This window comes from Sinocyclocheilus grahami, unplaced genomic scaffold (genome assembly GCF_001515645.1).
Source record: "Sinocyclocheilus grahami isolate Dianchi unplaced genomic scaffold, SAMN03320097.WGS_v1.1 scaffold957.1, whole genome shotgun sequence".
In the NCBI taxonomy this organism is placed as follows: Eukaryota; Metazoa; Chordata; class Actinopteri; order Cypriniformes; family Cyprinidae; genus Sinocyclocheilus; species Sinocyclocheilus grahami.
This window is the reverse complement of record NW_015506136.1, coordinates 338,375-366,280: the sequence shown is the minus strand read 5'-3', so window position 1 is coordinate 366,280 and position 27,906 is coordinate 338,375. Positions and strand designations below refer to the sequence as shown.

At 36.7% G+C, this 27,906-nt stretch overlaps 1 protein-coding gene, 1 long non-coding RNA gene and 1 pseudogene across 2 annotated transcripts; 2 read left to right on the top strand and 1 right to left on the bottom strand.

Moving 5' to 3' along the window:
* Positions 1–1,360: 1,360 nt before the first annotated feature.
* LOC107564723 (autoimmune regulator-like) lies at positions 1,361–6,144 on the top strand (annotated as a pseudogene).
* Positions 6,145–18,136: 11,992 nt separating this feature from the next.
* LOC107564729 (uncharacterized) lies at positions 18,137–21,202 on the bottom strand. Its single transcript, XR_001606277.1, has 3 exons — positions 21,089–21,202; positions 21,051–21,052; positions 18,137–18,155 (listed from the first exon to the last, which is right to left on the bottom strand). It is a non-coding gene; the product is annotated as an uncharacterized lncRNA (long non-coding RNA).
* A 1,392-nt stretch (positions 21,203–22,594) lies between these two features.
* On the top strand, positions 22,595–27,906 carry LOC107564722 (angiomotin-like 2a). The gene is made up of 8 exons (XM_016249870.1): positions 22,595–22,609; positions 23,113–23,314; positions 24,547–24,842; positions 25,001–25,188; positions 25,276–25,365; positions 25,473–25,624; positions 26,896–27,033; positions 27,227–27,906. The coding sequence occupies exons 1-8, from the start codon at positions 22,595–22,597 to the stop codon at positions 27,310–27,312; spliced, it is 1,167 nt and encodes a 388-aa protein (XP_016105356.1). The 3' UTR covers positions 27,313–27,906.

The window sequence follows — 27,906 nt, the reverse complement described above, 5'->3', positions numbered from 1 at the left end:
GCGAGTTGTTTACGAATCTCTGGAAACATAGTATCTTTAATATTTAATGTATTTGTTTTTGTTTTCCATTTTGAATTGTTTACATAAATGCACTGATTAACACCACTGATTGTATAGAGATTAATTTAGGATATATTAGGTATTTAGAATATATTTAATGTTAGTGCGAGTTTCTTTCTAGGTGCCAGTAATTCTATTAACTGAAAAAAAAAATGGACATGAGGAATAACTGTGACTGAATTGTTGGTACTAGGCTTGACCTCAGCTTCTGGGATAATTTAAGGGGCCGCTGATATTAACTGGGGGTAGGGACTGAGGTTAATGAGTTTTGCATTGACAGGGCACAGAATATGTAATCTATCACATTCACATTTCTCAAGCCTCCGTTTCCTCTTGTTAGCTTTGTCATCTTTCACTTTTGTACACTAGTTGTGCCTTCTGTTATTGTGGCATCACAATGCAAAGCTTTCATTGTATGGCTACCTGAGAACACATATGTTACAGAACGGTGGTCACTGACTGGTCGGCCAGACAACTGACAGATTTATGATGAAATTGTTGTATTCACACCATCTAGCCAATTCACAGCGGTCGAGAAAAATTGCAGAACAGTCCTGTGCAAGCGAACGGTTGTATGTAAAACAGGAAGTTGCTGCTGATAGTGTGAGGAGATTGAATCTGTCAGAGGGTTGTGTAGAGCAGTGTAGTTGGCTCTTTATTCACTCTGTAAGTACATTTATGAGCATGACATCTGTCTGAAAAATCAAAATCAATAAAATCCATGTCTTAATACCAAACTGTCTACTGCTACAATGCTGAGTGTGATATTATTTTATACAGCAGTTTAAGAAACTAAGAATTACAATTTTTTTTAACCAAGCAGAAAGTTCTAAGATCTAATGAATTTCTATTTTCAAAAATCACAATTTTTTTAATGACAATTTAAGACAAATGTTATGTTTCATTTAAAGTTGAAAGCAATGGACACTTTTCACAGACTGTGATGGCGAATTTCCACAGTTGTTAACTTTGTAAATCTAGCATTTTCACTTTTTAAAAACTTTAATGTAAATTTTCAACATTATACTTGGTGTTTTCTTACCTTGGTCGTTAATTACATAAAACGAGTTATCCCTGCTATGTGAGTGTTTCTAATAATAAGGCTAAGGAAGTGACGGCAAATTGGACATCTTTCTCTCTTTTGACCAACGCAATCAATCTCTTGATATTTTTTCCACTTTTGGAAAGTCATAGAAACTTCAAGGTGGATTTTTTTTCTTATGCTATTGGTGCAAATGAGAACACAAAATAAATTTGTTGTAGTTTCCATTCATCACTACAGACGTTTACCCAAACTATGATGACTTCCGTTTCTCAGAACCCCGGAAATGTGAAAAAGGTCCATTATAGTTTGAGTATAACCTTGCTGGAAAATCTCAAAGACATTAATAATTCCCACGCAACGTTAATGGCTAATCCAGATCCAGTGCATTTATTGTGATGCACAGAGATTGGGATTCCCCTTGGCGTAAGGGAAAAAAATGTTTACGCATGCTTGCAGGCAAGCAAGCCCTCATCGGTTCTCCAAGAATCACGTGATATTTTACATTCAAAAAGGCGAATACGATTTATAATCTGAAGGAACACGTGTCAGTTTGTATGGCCGTTCTAGTTGCAAACATGACAGTCCTGATAACTCAGTGTCTTCACTGTTTCAGGAAGCAAAGGCAAGCAGATGAGAAAGACAGATGGTGCAGCACTTTCTCAGGTCTCAGTGGGAAACGGTAATCACTTATTTGTGTAAATTGTGTCATTAGAAGACTGCATTATAGTAAATGAATGAGATTGCAGATGAATATGACTCCCAAAATGCAGGCGTCCAGGCTGTATCTACTTCAGTCCAGAGGGCCGTGACTGTGTCTGCCAGTGAGCATCCCACTGGCTGCGGGACAGTGGAGGGGATTCTGATCCAGCAGGTCATTGAGTCTGGTGAGCTCAGCACACTAATACAGTATTGACACACTGTGATGAAAGCCTTTACTTAGGTAATGCTTTAGCTCTTAGTGTGTGTTTTGATAGTGTAAACACTTTGGCAGCACAGAAGTCTCAGCTGCTCTCTCCCGCAGGAGGTGCCAAAAAATGCATCAAGGTTGGAGGAGAATTCTACTCTTCTGGCAAACTGGATGAGACAGCTGGAGTGCACAAGGCACAGACTGCACAAAACTATACTCACCAGCAGGGAGAGCCAAGCACCAGAGTCATGGATGTAGGCGATCAAAATTGGTTTGACTCATGGAAAATTACAGATGTTGAAAAACCTACTTGAAAAAAATTATATAGGCAAAAGCGGTCATAATTTTAACCTGGTACAATAGGTAAATCACATTTATGATGCCTACTGTATGTTCAGGGCGAGCATAATGATGATGAATGTACCATATGTAAAGACGGTGGGGAGCTCATTTGCTGTGATGGATGTCCTCGCGCCTTCCATCTCAACTGGCTGCGGGACAGTGGAGGGGATTCTGATCCAGCAGGTCATTGAGTCTGGTGAGCTCAGCACACTAATACAGTATTGACACACTGTGATGAAAGCCTTTACTTAGGTAATGCTTTAGCTCTTAGTGTGTGTTTTGATAGTGTAAACACTTTGGCAGCACAGAAGTCTCAGCTGCTCTCTCCCGCAGGAGGTGCCAAAAAATGCATCAAGGTTGGAGGAGAATTCTACTCTTCTGGCAAACTGGATGAGACAGCTGGAGTGCACAAGACACAGACTGCACAAAACTATACTCACCAGCAGGGAGAGCCAAGCACCAGAGTCATGGATGTAGGTGATCAAAATTGGTTTGACTCATGGAAAATTACAGATGTTGAAAAACCTACTTGAAAAAAATTATATAGGCAAAAGCGGTCATAATTTTAACCTGGTACAATAGGTAAATCACATTTATGATGCCTACTGTATGTTCAGGGCGAGCATAATGATGATGAATGTACCATATGTAAAGACGGTGGGGAGCTCATCTGATCCTGGATCAACATTACTGTCCAAAAATATAGACTAAACCCAATCCCTACCCTTAAACCTAACCCTACCCATAATTCATTTCTAAAATCAGTGTGAAATGATAGCTGATTAACAAGGGTGTAGAAGCACCTAACCCTGATCGTAAGCCTAAAACAGATCTTTCCTGAAAAGTTATCGCTTAATTCTGATTGGTTAATTGGAATGTTGTTCCAGGATCAAGAAGGATGTTGATCCAGGAACATGTTGTACTTGGTGAAATCACGGTCACCACTGTAATTGAATAGTTTTTTTGTTTACTTCTACTTTTTAAAGTAATTTTTTTAATCTGTAATTTTACTTTTACTTAAGTATATTTTGTTTTAAGTATTGTACTTCGCTACATTTTAAAACACATTAATTTTACTGAGTAAAAAAAAAATTACTCCCTGGAAACGACTCCAGTAAATAATGGGCAGGAGAGCAAACTGGCGCTAAAATCACAAGAAAGATGCAGTCCGACAAGACTAGGCGTTATGGCGCAGACCCAGCTGAAAACGAAACCCCGTCGTATTCTGCTGAAGTTGAACTCGAAGGAAATTAAGTGAACCCCTGGCCATATTTAAGGTCTATTATGCAGTGTAAGCTGTTTGCCTAGGAAACTAGCAGCTTATAAAATCTCGACATCAACCCTTCGCAAGTGTGTATAGGTAAGGTAAATACTTGCATCGTTGCATCGGTGGTTAAAATGAAGCTTTGACAGTTTACCAAAAGGTTTTGCACAAATTAGCCAAAAAGACAGTGGTGCACGGTGTGCGCTATATATCGTCTGCGATAATATCGTAATTGTTGTTTTAACGATGTGCGATTTGACATTATCAGTATTTTGCCAAAAACCAAACCAAACACTCCTACAGAGTGCCTTGAAGTCTTGTAACGTTAGATTAGACTAGTGCGCGCGCATTTAGAGTGCATTCTTTCACTGCGTGTTTCAGTCTGTTAAAATGCATTTAAAATGATCACAAAATGGAAGATACAGAAAATGTATATATATCATTTCATATAGTAAATCAATATTAAACGAAGAGTGCCGTTTTTTCTCCTAAAATCAGCATGATTACATATAGATTTCTTTACAACAGTTCAATAAACAAGAAGTTAATTAAGAGACTTGCGTTTTAGACATCATATCGCCTGTTTTTGCTCTATTTCCACAACAAAAATAATTCCAAACACAGCCACCATAGCACAGTTTTGCGTCTCTGAGCAACATGACTGTGTTTTGTTCCTGAATGAATCAGCAGTTTAAATGATTAAATTAAATGGTTCAATCGCAATGACTCCCTTATTAACAGTGATTTGCTGACACCTACTGGCGGTTTTAATTTCACATGTAAAGTATCTTGATTTTTTAAAATATATATATAATTTCAAATGAGTATTCAACATTTTATGTCTTATATATCAAAACATTATTTCAGCATTTGTAACTGCAGGTTACATGCATTCATTCATGTCCTGCATTATACAGTGTGTAATCTAAATGACACTTCCGATGAAGCTTCTGTGTTTCCTCTGCATTGCAAAGATGAATTTTGTTGATACTGATTTAATTTTCTTGGTAACAGCCCAAATGTCTTATTATTCTAAATAACTGATTCCTTTAATTGAAAACAACTAGTTTGAGAATTATAGGCCTATCCCATTTTTGCCTCCCTCCCACTGTTAAAATGTAACTAAGTAATTTTTACTCTGAGTAAATTTTAAATGATCTACTTTTTACTTTTAATTGAGTAGATTTTTATACTGGCACTTTTACTTGTACTTAAGTAAAATTTCATTAATGTAATGGTACTTGAGTAGAATATTTTTGTACTCTTTCCACCTCTGATAAAAACATCGACAGCCAATAAGAATCCACCCGACATTAAACAGCTCAAGCATTTAAAGCAGTAGATGACATTACTGCAGTGTGCTTATAATTAACTGAATGTTACCATACATTGGTGGGGATGCTGATATAGTTGTTATAGTTATCTTTATAGTTATTGTTCTTTGTCTGAACACGCCTCTATGAGAATAATAAACTCCACACCACAAATATAATGATAATAACACAGAAAAACAGTCTCACTGGAATTACTTAAAAAAAATTTTTCCAACTGATGAATAATTAAAAACATTGACAGTCAACCAGAATCTTCACGACTTTAAAGAGCTCAAGCCTTTACAGCAGCAGATGACAAAACTGCAGCACAATAAACAGAATGTTATTGTGCATTGGTGTGGATGCTAATACCGTTATCATTATAGTTTTTGGTATGAACGTGCCTTTACTGTGTGTGGAGAAATAATTCATCGAAAAAAAGAAGATGTAAAATCTTATTTGCACACCCTCATGTCATTGTTTAAATCATGCATATCTCTGACTGACAAGTGGCAGGATTGTGGTTATACTCAGCTGTTTATATGTTTAATCTCTGTCAGTCTTCAGATGGTGAAATGGTTGGGATGAGGATGGCTTGTGGAATTTGCCACCTTACCCGAGGAGAACTGATCACCTGCCCACAGTGCCTGCAGAGTTATCATGCCCTCTGCAACTTTTCAAAGTACTGATGTTATTTATAATAGAATAACTGTGAGCTCTATCATGCTTTGAATCTCAGTCACTCCTTCTCTCTTCCCCTATTTGACTTTTCAGTGGAAAGTCAAGATGTAGAAATTGCTCCAGGTGTTGGGGCCCTGAAAGTGAAACATCATCGAGGAGTCTTCAGGTAATCCATATACACTAAAACAACACTTTAGGACCGGCTGTCCTCACAGATGTTATTAGTCTGGTTTATTCCCACAGGTGAGTCAACACATGACTGATCAGGGCTTAACGCCATCAGAGCAACTGCTCAACAGAGATGAAATGGACTCTATAATGGTGGAGGTGAGGTCACGTTTTTCAATAGTATACAAATAAATTAATAAATGCAAATGGGAGCAATGGAAACTGTGTATACATGAAGCCACAGGTGAGATGCCTAACAGTATATTTGTCTTGATGAATGCAGAGCTCAATAGATGGGATCCTGCAGTGGGCTTTCCACAACATTTCACATCCTCGTTCTGAGTCTCAAGGCTATTTCCAGTGAGTCCACTGGTTCATCTCTGCTGAGCCCAAACATCAAATCTCAGTATAAGGTTCCTCCTCAGTGTTAGCTGGACTAATAGAGCATACAGATTCAACAATGTGAATAAAAATGAATTAGTTTATCCATTTCACAGGTTATTTTAATTTTTTTATAGTCTATAGATCCCAAAAGGTTGTTGCTACTACAGGGTTTCCACCAATTATTGTTTTATTTCAAACTAATATTTGAAGAAAATACAAGATATACAATACAAAATACATTAAGATAACTTCACCCAGAAACTAATGTTCATCTAAATGATTCATTGTCCCTCCCATAATAAATTATTAAATACAATAAAAATGTAAGTATGTGTACATCAATGGTATTAGACAGATGTTATTATAGACCTTAAACAGGACAAAACACCGTACTGAATTTTACACAGATGAATATGAGGCTGTTAGGAAGACTTGAAGCCACTATATACTTAAAATGAAAGAATGAACTGGTGTGATATGATTTTGAACAAAATCAGGCTAAAACAAAGTTTGCTTGGAGTTGGTTTTGGGAGTTATAATATTAAATACAGCAACACTTTCAGTAAAAGTTCATTTTGGCTGGTAAACACCTTCAAACTACCATTGGTCAATGGCAATTACAGTACAGAATAGAACTTTGCTGGTGAGTATACTGTGCCGTAACATTCTAGACAATGGAATGCACGGTGTGAAGATTCTAGATCACATGTAATTTTTAAAACTCACACCTTTCAAACTTGGTACATGGAGTTTTTTGGAAAGATGTTAAGTCAGCTGTTTTGGCATATCGTTATACAAAGTACAATACATTGAACACACACTGTACTCAAGTCCCTCACAGTCTTGATTTCATTGGTGACAAAAATTAAATAAGTCACCAAGGTCTATAGAGGTCCCTACTATCCACCAAGGGGTCCATCGGCCTTGGTTGAAGACACTTGGTCTAGATAATAATGAAACCCGGATTTTGATGAAATATGCAATGTGGACTTATTGTTCTGGAATGTCAACATACCTCCAGATATGAAACAATGGCTCAAGAATAGATTTCTATAGATGAATAGATTTCTATTTCTGCCTAGTAAACATGGAAAACGTGCTCCCATTTTTATTCAAGATCCATGTATTCATCACTTTCTTCTATATGCGCAAGTGTGTTTTTGTGTGTACCTGGTATTACCTAGGTTGTGGGGACCAAATGTACCCACAAGGACACCAGTAAGTTTTGACCTTGTGGGGACATTTTTTGGTCCCCATGAGGAAACAAGCTTTTAAATCATACAGAATGATCTTTTTGAAAATCAAAAAAATGCAGAACGTTTTGTGTGAGTGGTAGGTTTAGAGGTAGGGTTAAGGAATAGAAAATACCGTTTGTACCATATAAAAACCATTACCTCTATAGAATGTCCACATAAAACATGGAAACCCATCATATGTAAGTATATGTGTGTGTGTGTGTGTGTCTAAGTGCCCCTATGTGGGCCTTCTGTGCTCTTCTGAGAATGGTTTTGACACATCCCATGGAATGCATGGTCCACAGCCAACACTGTCAGTTTTCCTTTTTGGCCTCCTCAGGAGACAAAAGAGAGTGGGAAAAGAGAGAGGAAGAGAAGAAGAGAGTAAGAGAGCACTTGGAATGTTAATGAGAACCATGTGGGACTCCTGGAAATGTTCTGTTGCTAATGTCAAAGCATAATGTATGTCAACAAAGAGAAAAGCTTCTCGTTTGCTTTCATAAGGCTTTGTACAAAAACAGTGAAGTGATCCGTGCAGTGGGAATTTATCAGAAGTCTCAGTTTATCAATGTTTTCTTCTACCTCAGTCTTTAAAGTGTGTGAATGCTTGCTCTCGGGCAGGTGTTGTGACAGGCCAGGGGCCAGACGTTGTTGGAATGTTGTTGTTGGGTTGCTATGGATACCTGTCCTTTAAGGCCCAACAAATAAGGAGCGGGGAATGTATTACGGAGGACCTTAAATTTCAGTAGAGCATGAAGGAAAATGTTTTTATATGAGAAGACATTTGGCAATGCAGACAGCATGCATCAATGAGACAGGATACACCACAGGCTGGTTCTGTTTTATCTCATGCAATGCAAAGGCACTTCATGTTTATGATGTGCTAGTCTAAGCAATCAGGCAGCTTTTATATATCGAAGACATTCTACTGTATATCCTTTATGTCCTGTCGTTGATGTGTAAAGTCTGAAACTGGAGCCAAAGTTCTGCCTAAACTCTGAAAACTCTGTTTTACATGCATCCGTGACCAGCTCGACACACAGCAACATTGGTCCAACCACTGTTGTGAGTTTGGGGCCAGACTATCTGTTTGTTTAACCAATAGAAGACTGGGGCAGAGTTCAGGAAACAAGTTTGAAAACAGTCCTTGGCCGCACATGAATATGCATATTTCCCTACTATATAGTATCCATAAAGCAGTAGGTGAAAAGCACCCGAATGATGACCTACTTCTGGCGATTCTGAAGTACGCAACCAAAAAATGGACAGTTTTCTACAAATGTAGTATGTCCAGATTACATATGCATTCATACTATACAATCTTTTTTTGACCGGCGTAAAGTAATTTCTTATTCAAAAGAAGTACCTACTTAAAGAGTATGCAATTTTAGATGCAGTCCTTATTTTTGCATTTGCTCCTAGTGTTATAAATATTGCACTTCAGCTTTAAAAGCAATTGGATTTTTTTTTTATTTGCTTAAAACTCATTTATAATGAAGCTTCTGTGGCATTTAAACCTTGTTTGATTGATTGATGTGCACCTCTGAATCTGCGAAGTGCGATTTAACTGCTGAGGTAAAATCATTATAAAGACATTATGAGTGGCACATGCACAGTGATGTTCTAGATTAACATAAAAGGTCTTTTTTTAGCCCCCCGCTTACAGTTCTCGGATGAGTGATCCTTATCCTTTAAATCCTGGAACATTGCTGAAACCTGCCCAGAGGAATTAACTGTGTTAGACTATGCACTTTTGTTACACTTCTGCAAATCCACATTGTTCATTTACCTGACCTACAAATTCCAGTTATCCGTCAGTCACTGTCAAACTGTCAGTCTTATTATCAGCAACTCCATCCAGATTCACAACGGGAGTGTTTGAGTGTGAAAATGAATCATTGATTGGGAGCAGTGATGCACCTGATGCTCATTTTTTTCTTCATCGCTGCCACCATAAATTAAGTTTTGAGTCTTTTCCAAGCTGAAACTGTTTCCTTGATGCATGCATACATTTTAAGGCAAGTCCTTTCAGTTTTTTGTCTATTTGAAAAGAAGGCATGACCTCAGACCTTAAAAAGAGCTTTCTTTCTCAAAGATTGCTCAAGCTTCTTTGATTCACCCGGTATGGCTTGTACCCAGGCCCCTTTCCATTCATAATTACTGCAATACAGCATATTGCACAGTCCTGCACATCTATTCCAGCTGGAAAGATAATTATTGGCAGAGTCGAGGCACAGCAGCATGGAAAATCCAAGCTACCCCTAATAAAAGCATAGAATTTCTGCTCCCGGATCTGCACTTACTGGAATGACTCCCTAAATAATGTCAAGTAGTTCACCTGTTTTAAATTTGCTTGAAACCCCACGATCAAACTGCCTGTTGGAATAAGAAAGTGAAGATTTGTTGCAATGCATAAAAATAATCCCAGTGTGAGCTGGCTTCTATCTCATCTCTGACAAATCTTGCACAAACCAGCATTGAGGAATGTGAATAGATCTATAAAAGGTTAGGAGCTACGTATTCTGCATACCTTCAAATGAATGGTACCACAATTATGCAAAAACAAACAGTGTATTATCAGGAACCACATGCTTGTCATTTCTCCATATACTTGTCATGTGTTTGTTTGAGATGAGCCCTGAGTTAATACTCAGTATATCTTCTTTATGTAACTGTCTTTTAATTGCTATGATTTGGATTTGGCACATTTCTAAGAGACTGATAGATTATTTTCTCATTTACATTTGAGCTGTTTTTATATGTAAGAGTCTTGACATGCTTTTGTCTGTTTAGTTCAACCGAATAATTTGACACTGGTGATTAGTGGACCATTTTTGAAAGGCACAGATGTTATTATCACTTTTAGATACTTTTTCAAAGTTGCTGTTTTGTTACCCTTCTTGTCCTCGCCGGATGCGCTCTGTGAGTTTCCTGTGATATGCTGTTGGTCATGGCCTTCACATTCCTTCCATAATTCCCACGCTATTGCTCACACAGATACTCAAAACACATATTTGTGCCAACCTTTGCTAAATATTTGCAATGTCCTTTGACTGATTTGATTGTGCTGATGTTTTGAACAGTTCCTATTGTTGCAAAGAGGATGTTCTAAGTCAGGGTAACTATGGCTAAAACAAAGCACACTGATATAATGAAGACTAAAAGAATAGCTCACACAAAAATGAAAGTCCTATTTACTAACCTTCATGTCCTTCTAAACTCGTATCACTATTTTTCTGTGGAACAAAAACAGGAAATTTCCAAGGAATCTCCTGCTCAATATAATGAAAGTGAATGAGGGCTGTCAAGCTTCATAATAACAAAAAGCACCCTAAAAGTATCATAAAAGTAGTTAAGACTCATAATACTACAGTAATTACTACATTTACATTTAGTCATTTAGCAAATGCTTTTATCCAAAGCGACTTACAAATGAGGACAATAGAAGCAATCAAAACTAACAAAAGAGCAACAATATATAAATGCAAATGACAAGTCTCAGTTAGCCTAACGCAGTACACGTCGCAAGGTGTGTGTGTATGTATATATATATATATATATATATATATATTATACACACATATACACACACACACACAAAGAAAAACAAGTAGATAGAATAGAAAAAATAGAAAGCTACTGTTTTTTTTGTTTTGTTTTTTTAAATAAAGAATTAAAAAAAAAAGATAAATATAGATAAAGTAGAATTAAAATAGAATTGAAAGTGTTAGCGTTAGAGGGTCAAATAAAATAACTATTACTAATACTCCTTATGTTATTAAGTCTTAGGAAGTCTTGCAAGACATTGTGCAAGGGAACAAACCAAAATTAAAGTGATTTTTGACTGAAATTCTAGCAATGTGATGAATGTATCATTCTTTTGAGTTGAATCTTTTAGATCATTCGTTTGGAGTGTTTGATTAAACAGTTCAAAACTTATCTAAATGATTAATTTACATATTGGATTGAATCAGTTCTCAAGTTCAACTCACTGATTCAGTGTGATCGAAATGGGTATGAATACAAGCCCAGTGGAGTGGAAGATTGAATTACGACATAAATTACTGTCTGTCCTTCAGCAGATTATAGGACACAATTTTTTAGAAAATACTTATTATTAATTAGTAATACCAATTATTAACACTGTGATTGTGTTTTGCATCCTTTTTTAAGTTTTCTTCTGTTCCACAGAAGAAATGGGTTTGAACAACACAAGTTGCACAAGTTTTTTTTTTCATTTTTGTGCGAGCAATCCATGAAATACTGTATTTCTGTCATGACAACTCTCGTGATTGGCATGGTAATGTACATGACAATGTTAATTTATTTGGTCTTGGCGGAATAGATCTGCTACGCTGCTGCTGCTGGTGCTGCTGCGGCAGAGCAAGTACCGAGACTTGCAACTGCCAACATAATCCACAACATGCTGTGGTAAGCATGTAAGAAATACTGCTGCTGCACATATAACATATGAATAATCCCCATATAGCATACATGAATTACCCCGTAGCAGATCTATACAGGTGGAGCTGGGGAAGGTGGAGGGTTTCTGAAGTGCGCTGCAAACTGCTACAGCAAACAAAAGCCAGGTATTTGAATATTGAGCAGTAAGCTCATTGGCCACCGATTCAGGAGAGAACCAATCAGAGTTTCATGCCAGAACTCTGTATTTCTCCCAAAACTAAAGGTAATAAGAGAATATACCAACAATGGTTAAATACTAGTAACAAAAGTATGCTCATATGTTCATCTGTGTTCATGAAATAATGCTAATTCAGCAGATGTTTCACAACCTTCAGAGATCCTTGATTAAAGGAGATGACCTGTTGCATAAGCAGCACAGTTTGACAAAGTGTTTGACAAAGTGTTCATATTGTAATAATTTGAGTGTCTTGCAGGTTTTTCTTCTTTAGTTGATGTATTGTATCAGGCCTATTTCCTTAGATTTCTTCTGTTAGATGAATGACTCTCTTGTTTTACTTCCATATAACCTCTGTTATATAATGGTAGACTGAAGTCAAAATCAGCCTGCATGAAATGCCTGTATTTGTGCCTCTTATCCACTTAAGTGTAACAGGACACAGAGAACTAGGCTGGCTACATGTAAACAGAGCCTTTGCTCACATAACTTCACCCAGTTGAACAGCTTCTCCCCAGTGGAAAAAAAGCTGGGTGAATTCTCAAACAAATGTTTTGGCAACAAGTCAGGCAGCACGCACTTTCACAATACAATCTGGATCCAGATAATTAACGGAAACAACGTTTCTGATCAACTATATTTAGCTGAGTTGTGGATCAGATTTATTACATTACAAAAAGCAAATATTATGTAGGAAAAAAATTTATTATCAAAGCATATGTTTGTATTATCCCACACATTATCTTATGTTGAGTTAAAATGGCTTGTATTTAGGGACATTCTTCCATAGTGGTAAAAATAGTCTGCTTGAATGCCTTCTACACAATGACTCTTTTTCAGTGTGGCAAAACACTATTTTAAGGTCACTCAGCTGACGGTTTCTCAGCAATAAAGAAGCTAATGTGCATTTTTGTGGTATTTTATATAATGTTTTACACGAAAAAGCTGAGTTTAGACACCATTTTAAACAGTTTCCGACATGACCTTCTGTCTCACACACACACCTGCATTATTTGTCCTCTATCTTATCAGCGTGCAAGCACCATTAAAGATAACAAGATGATTTATGTAGTGCTGAACACTACAAGAAATTGACTTGTGAACACTGAACAACTTTCATTGGCAAACTTTGTGGAGTATTTAACATAGCTCATGTGATGCCCAGGAGTTAATAAAACTGCAATAAAAAAAATATTAATTAAAAATAAAAACTAACCAATTCTAAACTTTTGAATGGTATATACGTTTGGGCTCAGTAAGATGTTGTTGTTTTTTTGGGAAAGAAAATAATACTTTTATTCAGCAAGGATTCATTAAATTGATCAAAAGTGACAGCTAAGACATTTATAATGTTACAAAAATATACTTTTAAATAAATACTGTTGTTTTGAACTCTGTATACATCAAATAATCCTGAATAATAGGCCTATGTATCACAATTTCAATACTGATAATAAAAATAATTGTTTTATGAGGAGCAAATCAGTATATCAGAATGATTTCTAAAGGATCACGTGACACTGAAAACTGGAGTAATGGCTGCTATCCCATCACAAGAATAAATTACATTTAAAAAGTACATTAAAACCCATTTAATCCCACCGTCCGTAAAAATGTTTTTCATTTGTAAAACTCTAAAAACCTTACTGACTGATGTTTTAGTGCACTTCCTACAAATATGGAAACAATAAAGGGTCTCAATTAAATATGTGCAGTTTCACATGGATAGTGCAAATTGTCACATGACCAGAGCAGTTGATTTCCTGTTTGCACCTTGAGAAGATGATGACTGCATCAAAGCTCCAAAACGAAAGGCTATTAAAGTGTTAACATCAGTGTTGGGCAAGTTACTCTGAAAATGTAATCAAATTACTGATTACTCCTTTTAAAAGTAATCACGTTGCTGTTCTGATTACTTTATTTCAAAAGTAATTAGTAATTAGTTACATTACTAGTTACGTTACCTTTTTCTCCATGAAATTTATGAAATCCCAGCATACACGCTCCCGATAAATATTGGTTATTAAAGCATCAACATTCACAGAACACTGTTATTTTTAACTAAAGCAGATCATAGAACAGTACAAGCACAGCGTTGAGCTTCTTGAGTCTGTTCAGTAAAGAGCGTTTTGATTGGTGGATTAAAAGCTCACCGCGATTAGCTGAACGGAACATCCTCCAAAAAAAGATATTTATGAATCTTAACCTGCCAGGAAGGTCTCAAAAATACCGCACACAAATTCAAAGCTGTCCACGCACATGTGACGATTTGCAAATGCAGATTCAACGATCCATAAATACATGTAACATCATTCATAAATGTGTGATGGAAATTAATTCAAGAACTTGAAATATACATATTTGTGTAAACATTTTAAATTTATTTAGGTAAGATGCTTTTGTGTGAGCATTTGAGGAAATATTTATGCTTTTACTTCTGTATTTATGAATTGGGTTTTGAATTTACGAATCGGATTTTGTAAATGTAAATTGTGCTGTGCATTTATGAATTTTGTTTTGTAAATGTATTATTTTTGAGGCTGATCTGGCTCCATAGCACCAGCACTTGCCCATCTGCGTGAGCTACATCCTCTTTACAATCTCTAGATTATAAAACACTGCATTCTGTCAGCAATGTAATGTGGCAGTAACGTATAGAGACCTCGGCTTGTAACTATACTCTAATTATAACGCGTTAAATTACTCCGTTACTAAAAAAGTAATCAAATTACAGTAACGCGTTACTAAGTAATGCGTTACTGCCCAACACTGGTTAACATAAAGATGTGACAAAGATTTTTGGTACACAATATCTTTAGGGTGTCTAGTATGAATTCACATATATTCAGTTTTGTTGAGTGTGGTCATAGAATGAGTAAACATCTTGATGGTCACAATAGTGACCGGTGGGATAACAGTGAACTTAACAATGAATAATATAAATCCAATTGTTAGTGAAAATTGCACTAAAATGTTGCAATGACAAAATATTGCACTAAATAAAAAATTCAAATGTAAGAAATAAGTTACAATATTGATGTTGTAATACTGGTAGCACTAATATAAAAATGTTATGATATATGTTACAAAAAAAGTAAAAATTTTGAAATATGTTGATGATTGTATTTGTTGTCTTTTATCTCAGTATTCCTATCAATGTTGTATAAGGTTTTTTTATGCATAATAGCAACCATAGAATGTAGTCAAACAGTTTAATATAGCTGGGCTAAGCTATATAATATTTTTTATGACTGCAGAAATATGTTAATTCAGTACACACATTATCCCTCCGGTCACAATTGTGACCGACCATAAAACACAAATTTTCCACAAAAAAATTACTGATTATTTCAAAGAGTTACTAATGACACTAATCAAGTTACTAATCATTTGGATATTTCATGTCTGGGAAAAATTTGGGATTAAATGGATTAATTACATTAATTACTAAATAAATGACATTTAAAAAAAGGAAAAAAAACAAGTGTATATACACTTGCTGAGTTGAAAAAGAAAATAATTAGCTAAATAAATTTTAAAGAGAGGTTTAGACTTTTTTTAGTCTAGTAAACTTCAGGGCTACTAGTACATCAATTTTTTTTTAAGTTAGACATGTACAGTAAATTAACATACTTTCCAGAAGGTCAACAATTCACAATTTTTATTGGTCTTATGAAGTATTCTAATTAGTTGAGATAGTGAATTGGTGGGTTTTTGTTAAATGTGAGCCAAAATCATCACAATTAAAAGAACCAAAGACTTAAACTACTTCAGTCTGTGTGCATTGAATTTATTTAATACACGAGTTTCACAATTTGAGTTGAATTACTGAAATAAATGAACTTTTCCACGACATTCTCATTTATTGAGATGCACCTGTAGTTCACTCAACCCCATATTTAACTTTCATTTTTTACAGTATGTATTTGTGCTACATTTATTTTGTTATAATTGTGTTACATTTAGTCAAATGTGTGCAATTACTGTTCATAAACTTTTTAGGGTCTACTCTATATATATCCTTCTTCCTCTTGTCCTCCATCACCTTGGTGGGCAAAACCACTGAGTGTGAGCTATGTGCTGGATCAGCAGGAGTGGGGGCAGTTATTTGCTCAGGGGCACATGGCCGGTTAAAGCAGGAACTCACATGAATAAACGGCATTCTCCTGATCCAGTGCAAAACTGTTTAGGGGATCTGCATCAACTCCATCTGTAATTGTGTTGTATGGCTTGTCACTTCACATGTCATGTATTGTCATTCATTTCATTGCATTTGCAATTGAAAGTCCCCGTTGGATTTTATAGAGCAATTCATTATTCTCAAGAAAAAACAGAGTATGAACCTAGGTTTGGAATGAACAACTCTCTTGCTGCTCATTCCATGTTTACGGCTTGTCAGCGAGTCATGAGAAGAATTTGAACGTGAGACACCAGAGGTGAGGAATGTTGTAGATAAGGCTAATTATGTCAAATGACACTGTGAGCGAGGGTGCAAAGGATCCCATTCACACAAAGACATACTGACAAATTATTAACACCACCAACTGATGTATAAGGTTCTGCGATTTCTTTTATACAAATCCTGGGCAGAATTTATTCTGTTCTTTCGTTAGTTTTGTGTTTGTATACAAAACACTCCATCTTCTAAAGCAGAAGCGCATTAGGAAACAATGTACAGCAGCAATTGTCACTTACTGTTTAAACATTTCTTTATCTAGTGTTGTGAGCTTATTGCTCATGTGACCAGCACCAAAGGGTTTCGTAAAAGATCATGTGTCTATTTATTTCTCATTCCCCCAGTCTCATACATTCACAGTACCAGAGTGTTGTGAAAATCTGTGTGAATAGTAAGTGAACCACTGAATCAGATGCAAATGATTCTTCCAAATGATTTGTCTTTTTGAATGAACCATTGAATCATTCACTCCACCAATTTGTTTAAAAACACAGAATCAAGAGAGCTAACACTACACTTTTAATTCCCTTGACTTCCATTGATACACATGCAAATGACATGTTTATACGGATTTTGCTACATTCCAAAGTTTGGTGAATGCTGATCAAATGAAGTTGTGTGACCAACAAAAGACTGATACATGTTGTGACCTCCTAGCTGAAATAAAAGACAGGAAACTGATATCTAAATCTGCAGATTTGCAGTGTTACAGTAAAGCATATTTTTACATTTTGGATATATTACATAGGCTTTTTTGAAAAAAAAGTTTGATGTCATCTTACAACCGCTGCAGTATTTAAAGAAATTTTGCATGCTCCAAGTCTAATGTGACCACGACTTTATTCTGGAAGCAAACAGTGCTTGGAAAATTTGTTGTAGTGAGTGTATAAAAGCAGTATCACACAAACATGCTGCCTCCTTGTTACTCTAGTAACCTCTCAATATTGCCCAAGATGTCATTTCTAGTTCTTTTATGAAATTTTTAAATTAATAATCGAGACTGGAGACGTGTAGCTACACATCTTTTTAACTAGTAACAGCAGAACCAGTGACATAGGAAAAAAACGTACACACAAACACACTAGCTCCTGCTCAGGACCAGCTTATGGCCAACTAAAAGGACAAGCTTAAACCAGCTCAAACCAGCCCACGCTTCAAAACACCTAACCAGCATATGTTGTTTTTTTTCCCCATTGGAGTAGCTACTTTCATAGAAATTCCATAGACTTCTATTGTTTTATATACAGGTAGTTTTAAATTACAGCCTAACCCAAAACCTATCCCTATCAGAAAACTGCATTTTACATTTTTTTAAACTTTTTTTTCTCCAAATGATGGCGTTCCCAAAAAGTCAGATTTGTCAGATTTAGCTCATTTTGTGGATATAAATTTGTCCCTAAATAATGGTTAAGTAGATGCAAACAAAATTCCATAGACTTCTATTGTTTTATATACAGGTAGTTTTAAATTACAGCCTAACCCAAAAACCTATCCCTATCAGAAAACTGCATTTTACATTTTTTAAAACTTTTTTTTCTCCAAATGACGGCGTTCCCAAAAAGTCAGATTTGTCAGATTTAGCTCATTTTGTGGATATAAATTTGTCCCTAAATAATGGTTAAGTAGATGCAAACACGCGCGCGCGCACACACACACACACACTGGTTTGTTTGATTATACAGTATAAATAAGGACATGTAATTTATGTCTATAGATTTGGATTTTTATATTAGGTTAATGATATTTTCCACATCCTAACCCAACCCTTAAATCTAACCCTCACAGAAACCTGCATATGCACATTATTAGATTTAAAGGGGTCATATGATGTTGCTAAAAAGTAACATTGCATTGCGTATCGCGCTGCATAAACATAAAACCATGTCTGGAGAAACGACAAACAACAAGTGCTACTCTACACAGCTCAAAACTCGCGGTTGAATCGTCAGTGGCAAATTATTTAAATATAAAAAACGTACTTACAGGCTGTGAGTCAGAAGCGCCAGACTGCCCCATGCACTTTATAGAAAGCATTGTAGGCTATACTCTCCCGGGAAACAGTCCTCATCCTCCGCAAAATGCGCTGCACACATCTGAATATTTGGGTTGTACTGTTCTGGAACAGTGTTGTAAATACAACTTAACTACTGATTTCTAGTTGTGTCCTCTTTTGGAAGGCCAGACAAAGGAGTTTTTGCTTTCACAACGAAACACACAGCGTCTTCACGACATGGCAGTGGCAGCAACAACAATACTACAGCGAGAATAAAAGTTACGCCTTCTTTCTTTGCGTTAACCATTGGGGCGGCGTTATGCAAATCTTCCCACATCCTGACATAGACATGTGGGGGTGTGTATACTACAGCGAGAATAAAAGTTACGCCTTCTTTCTTTGCGTTAACCATTGGGGCGGCGTTATGCAAATCTTCCCACATCCTGACATAGACATGTGGGGGTGTGTAAGAATGAGCCGTTTTAGGTAGGTGTGGTTGACTCTTAACTTTTATAAAGAATATCTCTTTGGATTTGAGACTTTAGTCTTTGCAACTTTACAGATCTTCTTTATGCACCAAGAGCTTGTAACACTCCAAAGAGTAAGGAAAAATTGAAATCGCATCATATGACCCCGTTAAATATAATCATGATTTGTCCGATTTATGAGCTATTGAGGACTAGTGAGGACGCATAAAATGTTCCGGTTAATATGTTTAAATAGATCAAGTTAATAAATAATTTTTTTAAAGAATATTCCAGTTGGTTTTCTTTGAAGACATCTTATATTTATGCTGATATCAAAGGCTTGTCTTAATATAGTTTTGTTCTAGATAAAGTGGCCTGGAGCAGTGGAGGTCCGTAAAAAACAACTTAGGTCATTGTAGGCTGTCTCAGTGGCTCATGCTTCAATCGCATCTTAAATCACAACTGTGCCATGAAAATATGCCAGGCCATTTGCGGCCAATAAAGGCAGAATTGTGATAAGAATAGAGCATCCTCTCTAGTCCCCCATACCAAGAGCCTGCTTTGCACGACCACATCTGATCCCTGTTGTACTGAGTTTAATTCTCCCTGTATTTTCTTCTTTCAGTTGTCTTCTATTCTAAGTCTTGTGATTCTTCTAAAAAGCCCACATGGCAGTTTATAACTCCAAGGTTTAAGATATCAGGGTGGAGGTTGAAAGAATGGAGATATTCCAGTTTGGCCCCAAAAGGGGTTGTTGGAGAAAAACAAAGCAGGATGGCTCTTACTGAGGGGTGTCAGATAGAAGTGATTTGATGTCTTCCCATTTGTTTCCTTGAATGATTTTGAGGAAGACTCAAATTTTCATAGATTTGTACAGACTTGCCAGTGACTGCTTCTTTCATTCACACCTGCAATCAAGTAGTCACATGTCCAACACATGCCTGTTTCCCATTGACTCACTGTCTGAGACTTTGTTGGAAATACCCTGCTATCAGTCCAATCAAGAGGGGAATGTGTATAAAGGATTGCTCAATATCATAACATGGGAGCAAAGAAAGTTTTCCTGGTTATTTTAAACATCATGCTCTTTGCCTTGTGCCCTTCCATCGGAAATCTGCTGCTTGATCTCAACGTACAGTCCAACCCGACTGATTAAACATTGCTGCCAATTCACTCTGTAGAATTCCACCCATGCCCATTTATTATGGCTTTAGTTAGGCGGAACCTGAGGATTCATAGACAACCACAGGGCAAGTAAGAAAAGTTACCACCCTGTCTGCCATAGCAGGGTGTTACCTCTCCGTTTCCTGCTGGTGACTTGTTTTTTACTATTGAAATAAACTAGGGGAGACCAAGGTGAAGGTATACACTGTCCTATTTGGGGACAGTAGATGTTTTTTTTGGAAATATTGTTACAGCTTTCCACATTTGCTCTTAATGTTTCCTATAAACTACTGGTCAAAATTTGGAATAATTAAGATTATTAAAACAGTGAAAACAGTAATATTGTGAAATAATATTACAATACTTGAATTGATTTTTTAAAAAGAATATGTTTTTTTATTATGTGATGGCAAAGCTGAACAGATACATTAAAACTGTGAAAGTAAAAACATGCAGTAGAAGTCGGTAGAACACAAAGGCAAAGAAAACCTATGCTCGTTTAGTAGTAGAACATATGCTTAAACATTTATAAGATATGCCTAAATACGCAAAGGTTGATCTTCCAGCTCTAGTCATTTGTATTCCTATCTTGTGTCAACACGTTTGCATACCTTTCAGATTGGGTCACACCTTTTGACACCTTTTCTCTGTTAATGTGACATCACTGCTCAGCCTCTCTGTAGTAAAACAAGGCTTTATGTTGCCATGGATTGACTTCGACCACAACTGGGCCGTTTTCTTAAATTGCAGGACTTTCAGTCAAAACCATAGAGCGCTCGTAGCTGCTGTGAGAGCTCCGGTGGATGTAAGCGGAACTGCAGCTGCTGGCCTGGGTTAAATGGCTCTTTTTCTCTTTTTTCACTTTTGATCCCTGAGCTCACACATTCCCATCATTCCTCATTCGCTCAGTTATTTATGAGAGCAGAGCGCACGCCTACTAGCTCATAACCCAACCAGACCTGAACACAACGAGGAGATAAAACACACACAGAAGACATTAGTTGGATTACTTGGATCATTACACATGCCATTAAAAGAATCCTTGTGGAATGAAAGTTTTAGTTGGTAAGTTCATCGTTAATGTTCATTCTACAGACATGTTGCTAAGTAAAAGTTAGAACAAAATTGTGTCAGGTTTATGGCGTTTAATTCGCTCGGAGCGTATTAATAGTAATAACGAAGATTTCACATTGAGCTTCTGTGAGCGCGCTGCTGGTCTGGATGATCACTTTTTATTTATTTTTTATTTTTGAATAGTTGTTGCTAAATGGAATGTGTTGTTTTGGTTTTATTTTGGAATTGCTATTATTTTATATATATTTTTGTAATTATTTGACGTAATTATTTTAATTTATATGGTTGTTTACATTATTGTTATTCTTAATTTTAACCATATGGTACAAAGTGGTTATGGCTGACCTGTCCCTATCGCAAGTTAATATAGTTGGTTTTGTCATTAAATATTTGCTTATTATTTGATTTAAGCACGTTAAAACATGTTGCCAAATAAAGTTTTGGGTGACAACATTTTTACAGTGTAAAGATGGCTTAGATTTATTTTATTGTATCTTATTTTTAAAAATCTTTTTATACTGTTGCTTAATATGACACTTTAAATGGATGATAATAGTTTAAAATAATGAAATAATAGAGCATTTAAAAAATGGTTAAAAAATAATTTTAAACCTTTTAAACCTGCTCTTAAACCTTACCTGTCTGAATTTAGTACTTTTTCGGTTTAATAAAACGACACCGGCTATATGTGTCTTACAACAGGTTATATGTAATGTTGTATTATATATCTTACAGCAGTTCTCTTTCTGTTCTATTTAAATTCTATATTTAGTGAATAGGGGCAGGCTGTTTACAACAGATTATATATGAAAAATTTTCCATCGCATACTTTGTTGACTTACAAAGACAGAGACACTTTGGTTGTGTATATGTGAGTGATTATTACATATGAATTATTACATATACTGGATAAATAGAACCAATAAGTAGAACAAGATTATTTTGTAGTTTTCATTTGACTTTGGCTAAATTCCAAAAGGCAATGAAGGGTTTAGACACCTGTCTGAATTTAGTACTTTTTCGGTTTAATAAAACGACACCGGCTATATGTGTCTTACAACAGGTTATATGTAATGTTGTATTATATATCTTACAGCAATTCTCTTTCTGTTCTATTTAAATTCTATATTTAGTGAATAGTGGCAGGCTGTTTACAACAGATTATATATGAAAAATTTTCCATCGCATACTTTGTTGACTTACAAAGACAGAGACACTTTGGTTGTGTATATGTGAGTGATTATTACATATTAATTATTACATATACTGGATAAATAGAACCAATAAGTAGAACAAGATTATTTTGTAGTTTTCATTTGACTTTGGCTAAATTCCAAAAGGCAATGAAGGGTTTCCAATGGATTACATCAGTGCAGTTAAGCTGTTGCTGCACTCTGAAAGAATGATAAAAACACAGGTTTGAGCGCTTACCCAACAGGCCACTGCCTTGTGTAAACATGCCTGGGATGATGGAGTCATGGTTAATGCCTTCCTCATCTTTCCATATGGGACTCCTGAACACCTTCTCTGTTCTGTGCTCTTAAGGGGCGGTCATATTTACAATTGCTTGTTGAAATTTCGAGAGCGAAAACCAGTCAATCCAATAGGAATCTGCAGTTTCAAATGATGGCGAAAAAGTTCAGTACATAGATTTTGCTAGTTTTCAAGATGGTTACGTAAATTTGCATGCTGACCAAAGCAGACAGTTTTGAAAGTGACTTCTGTGACTTCAGTTAGTCATTTCTACACAATTGACAATAGATCTTTTTTGCCCACAAAATTTCACTAATGCAACTGCGCCTTTAATCATAACCAGCAACGCTGATTGCTAACCATCTTTAAGTATTTCTGAGACTGTCATTTTTAGATTGACACATCTGACTTACTATTTACAGTAATTGTCTTTTCTTTTTCCCCCAGCTGGAACAAGAGATCCAAAGGATCTCAGAGGCCTACGACACTCTGATGAAAGGCTGCGCTAAAAGAGAGACTCTAGAGCATGTGCTTAGAAACAAGCTGATGGCTGAGATCAAGAGGCTGCAGCATTCAAGCATTCAAGCGGCAAAAGAAGCCGAAGCGGCTGACCAGAACCAGCATGTTATTGAGAAGCTCCTTCTGCAGAGTGAGTTCACGAACACAGCACTATTAAACCTTATTACTGCTTCACATGCTCTGGATACTTCTTAATCCACAGTTGCACTCCAAATGTGAAGATCTGTTTTTCTGTTGAGTAATTTTGCTTAAAGGGAATGTGTTTCCAATTAGAATATTCCAAGGCAGGAATTTCAGTCACATAACAGTGCCTTAGTTGATCTGAACAGTCAGAGAAGAGGATTAAATGTCAGAAGTGACTTTAGCTTTGTATGAGACAGATAACCACTGTCACTGCTCTCGTCTGCTTCACATGGACAATTAATGAAATGTTCTGATCAGCGATCACTTGCTGTTCGCTAAGAGTGGGAAGATGATGACAGTGACTGATGGGAAATAAGCAAAACAGTCTGAAGCTCCGGGATGTGGGTCAAAGTGAGAGTGGATCACTGCTTCTCCTTCCCTCTGCATTCCTTAAGCGCTTGCGTAAATGAGGTGCTCCGGATATTGCGATTGAATTCCTGAGCAGGAAGTCAATGGGGAGTGGTGCTGGAGAGGGCCTGCATAAACATTCCTTCAGCTTCTTTCTCACGTCCTCACATAAATCTCTATGCTTGTTATGACTGAGCATAATGGATTAGTATGTACTGAAAATATGCTTTTGGCAGATGCTTTTATCCAAAGCATATCCAAAGCAGTTCTTGCATTTGAACCTAACTACAAGCTGTCAAAAGTTAATTTACTATAATATAATATAATATAATATAATATAGACTAATGGTTGCAGAACTATTTAGCTTTAGCTTTAATTTATTTTTAGCTTTAATTATTATTTAGCTTTAATTGTATTTTTATTTTATTAGTTGCCTGCAATAATCTGTTTGAGTTCATTTCAGTTTTATTTCAATGAATGAAAACAATTTTAATAGTTAACAATTTCAACTAAGCACTTAAATTTAACCTACAAGAATGGCTTGGAACTGAAGCAATACTTTGCTAGATTAATACATTACACAGATGATTTATCAAAACAGTACAAATCATGTATAAATTAAAATATTAAATATTAAAAACAAAATAGATGAGCCATATTGTGACATCACAGCCAAAATGCCACATCCACGCCACTTTTTTAATATCAAATAACACCCATGAACGTGCCTTAACGTGGCATGTGTGGACCATCTTCGGCTCTCAAAGCAATGGACATATTCATTTAATTTACAAACAGATCTCACATTTTTTTTCTATCGTCTCTGACAGATGAAGAACAGCAGCTTCAGTGTGCACATCTGGAGCAGGAGGTTCAGCATCTGCGAAACGAAGTGGAGAACCATCAGTGCAGAAGCGAGGCCCTGGAGATGGCACTGAGGTCCACGCAGACACGCAGCCAGCAGATGTGGATGGAGCTGCAGAGGAAGAGAGCGTATGTGGAGAAGGTTGAGCGTCTGCAGGGGGCTCTAACTCAGCTGCAGGCGACCTGCGAGAAAAGAGAAGGGCTGGAAACACGCCTGAGGACACGGCTGGAGCAGGAACTGCGGAGCCTCCGAAATCAGCAGGTACTGAGACAAAATGGTGCTTTGTTTTTAACTGTTCTGATGTTTCTAAGCATTGTATTTTCGGGCTGTTTCCTTCCAGTGAAGCTAAGAATAGCTTGAGACTTCAGATCAGGACATTGCAGCAATCTTACACTTTGTTTGCTCTTCTCTGTCCACAGCGGCAGCCACAGTCAGTCTGCAGAGCGTCCCACGTGAGTGTCTTCACACTGCAAGAGCTTCTGCGGGAGAAAGAAGAACACATTCTGTCGCTGGAGGCCGACAAGACGCGCTGGGAACAGAAATACTTGGAGGAGAAGACCATGAGGGAGTTTGTGATGGATGCCGCTGCCACTGCTGCAGCTCAGAGGTAAAAAAGGAGATCAGTGTCAAAACCTTCAGAGTATATTGTGCTTTTTAAACCAATTTCTAATTGCTTTCATCCTAAACTTTACAGAGACACAACCATCATCAACCATTCGCCCTGCCATTCGTTCATTGAGGAGCTCCCATCATCTGAGTACAGGAACCAGGAGTTAGAAAACAGGTAAGAGAGCCACCCTCAATGCACCTAAAAATACATTTCAGTTGTGTTTAATGATCCATTTTGGATTTCAGGATTGTATAGGACTCATAAGTTTAATATGTTGTCAGGATCCGTGCCCTGTACTCCCAAATCCTGGAGAAGGACACAGTGATTAGCATCCTGAAGCAGAAGCTGCAGCAGGAGCAGAAGAGAGAGTCAGGTGCTGAGCCCTTCATCACCATCGCTCATTCAACGGTCACACACACTGCCCAGGGCAAAGGTTAGTGTCAATGCTAAGTAGCGTTCACTAGCTAAGATTTTACCATTACCATTTTTACATTAGTGTTCTCTGCTAATTTATGTTTACTGCTTAAAGGGTTAGTTCACCCAAAAATGAAAATTCTGTCATTAATTACTCACCCTCATGTCGTTCTAAACCCGTAAGACCTCCGTTCATCTTCGGAACACAAATTAAGATATTTTTGATTAATTCTGAGAGCTCTCTGACCCTCCCATAGACAGCAATGTAATTACCATAATCAAGGTCCAGAAATGTAGCAAATAGATCGTTAGCATATGCTGTTTACATTCAGTGTATCCTCTACAAAATGGCACCAGGGTGACGCGGAGGAGACAAATTGTTGAATAAAGTCGTTATTTTTGTTTTCTTTGAGTACAAAAAGTATTCTCGTAGCTTCGTAAAATTACGGTTGAACCCCTGATGTCACATGGATTATTTTACCGATCTCCTTGCTACGTTTCTGGACCTTGATCGTGGTAATTACATTGCTGTCTATAGGAGGGTCAGAGAGCTGTCAGAATTCATCAAAAATATTTTAAAAATTGTGTTCCGAAGATGAACGGAGGTCTTACGTGTTTAGAACGACATGAGGGTGAGCAATTAATGACAGAATTTTCATTTTTGGGTGAACTAACCCTTTAAGATTTGATAGTTGTTGCTTGACTAACATTACCATTAGTGCTTACTGTTAACTAGTGCTAACTAGTTAAGAATTTACTAGTTTAGTTATTAGGTTTTACTAGTTGCTAGCTAAGTTAACTTATATTGTGACTAACTTTAGCATTAGAGTTCACTGCTAGTTAGCAGTTACTAGTTAAGTTAGTGTCTGACTAACATTAGCATTGATGTTTACTATTAATCATCTTTTACTTGTTAGGTTAGTGTTCACTGATAATTAGTGTTTATTTAAGCCTACTAGTTAATAGCTTTGCTTTTACTAGCTATGTTATTGCTTGACTAACATTAGCATTAGTCTTCACTGTTAATGAACTTTGACTAGTTAGTTGCTTATACTAGTCATTAGCTAAGCTTTTACAAGGTAAGTTATTGTCTGACTAAAATTGGCATTAGTGTTCACTGTCAATTTATTTTTTACTAGTTACAATGGTGACTGACTAAAATTAGCATTAGTGTTCACTCTTAATTAGTAAAGTTAGTATCATTAGTGTTCACTGCTAAGCATTTCTGAGAATAACATGCTGAGAAGAAATTGTTACAATGGAAATTGTTCTTTTGGATCTTTTTTCCAGGGAAGATTCATTCCAGTGACCCGGCGATTGGTACGTCCCATTTGTCGCTCGCTCCGGTAGCAGCCCTGGGACAACCTGAACCAGTTCTGTTAGAGAAACAGATGACAGATCAAACCTCCCACATTGAGACCAGCTCTGGTGAGTCAACTTTTAGCCATTTCTGTGTGATATGGGATATGAGAAAATAACTGAAAATATTACACACTAATTGAGAGATAAAGATTAAAAGTCATTTGGGATATTTTTAAATAGGTCTACCACTGATGGCTTTCATCTGATGTAGTCCCTCATTTTGTGATAACTGATTAATATTTGTTAATATTTTTCATAGATAACATTCAGAAAGCACCATCTGCTGTGGACCTTTTCAAGGGCCTGGATGATGTGACGGCTGAAGCAGTGGAGATCTTCATTTGATGAAGAACACTTGGACAAACTGCCCTGCAAAATAAATGTTGAGGAGCTCTGGGAGAGATTAAATGACACCAAATCACAATACTGTTGTGAAGCAAGAGTCCAGATAAACAGCAGAGCTGCTCAAAAATCTCATGTGAAAGAGGGAGCTGAGCTCTTCTCTTAAAACTACATCTCCAGTCTGCTATGTTTTGAAAGATAAGACAGTAAACTGAATTACAGAGATGTTTGCTGCTGGTGAGAATCCTATATTTTTTGGTATTTACAGCCGTCCCGTACAGGAGGGTGGACACAAACTACTAAACTGTCCTCACTATTGCATTGTCCCTCGTCTCAGAAAACCTGTGGTAACTTCACCACATTCCAGTTCAGTTGACTTTCTTCTTGAGGCTGATGCTCTTACATGTATCTTTTCCACCCCACCTTTATCGATTGTTATAAATGGTTACATTTTTCTCATGTTTTTCTATTTATGGCTGCTACGCCCTTCAGCAAAGTTATTCTTTTACATTGCATTTCTAGGATCGGCATGCTTAACACTGTCACGATGTGCGAGACAAAAACATTATATAGACCTAGTAGTCTAAAAGAACTGTA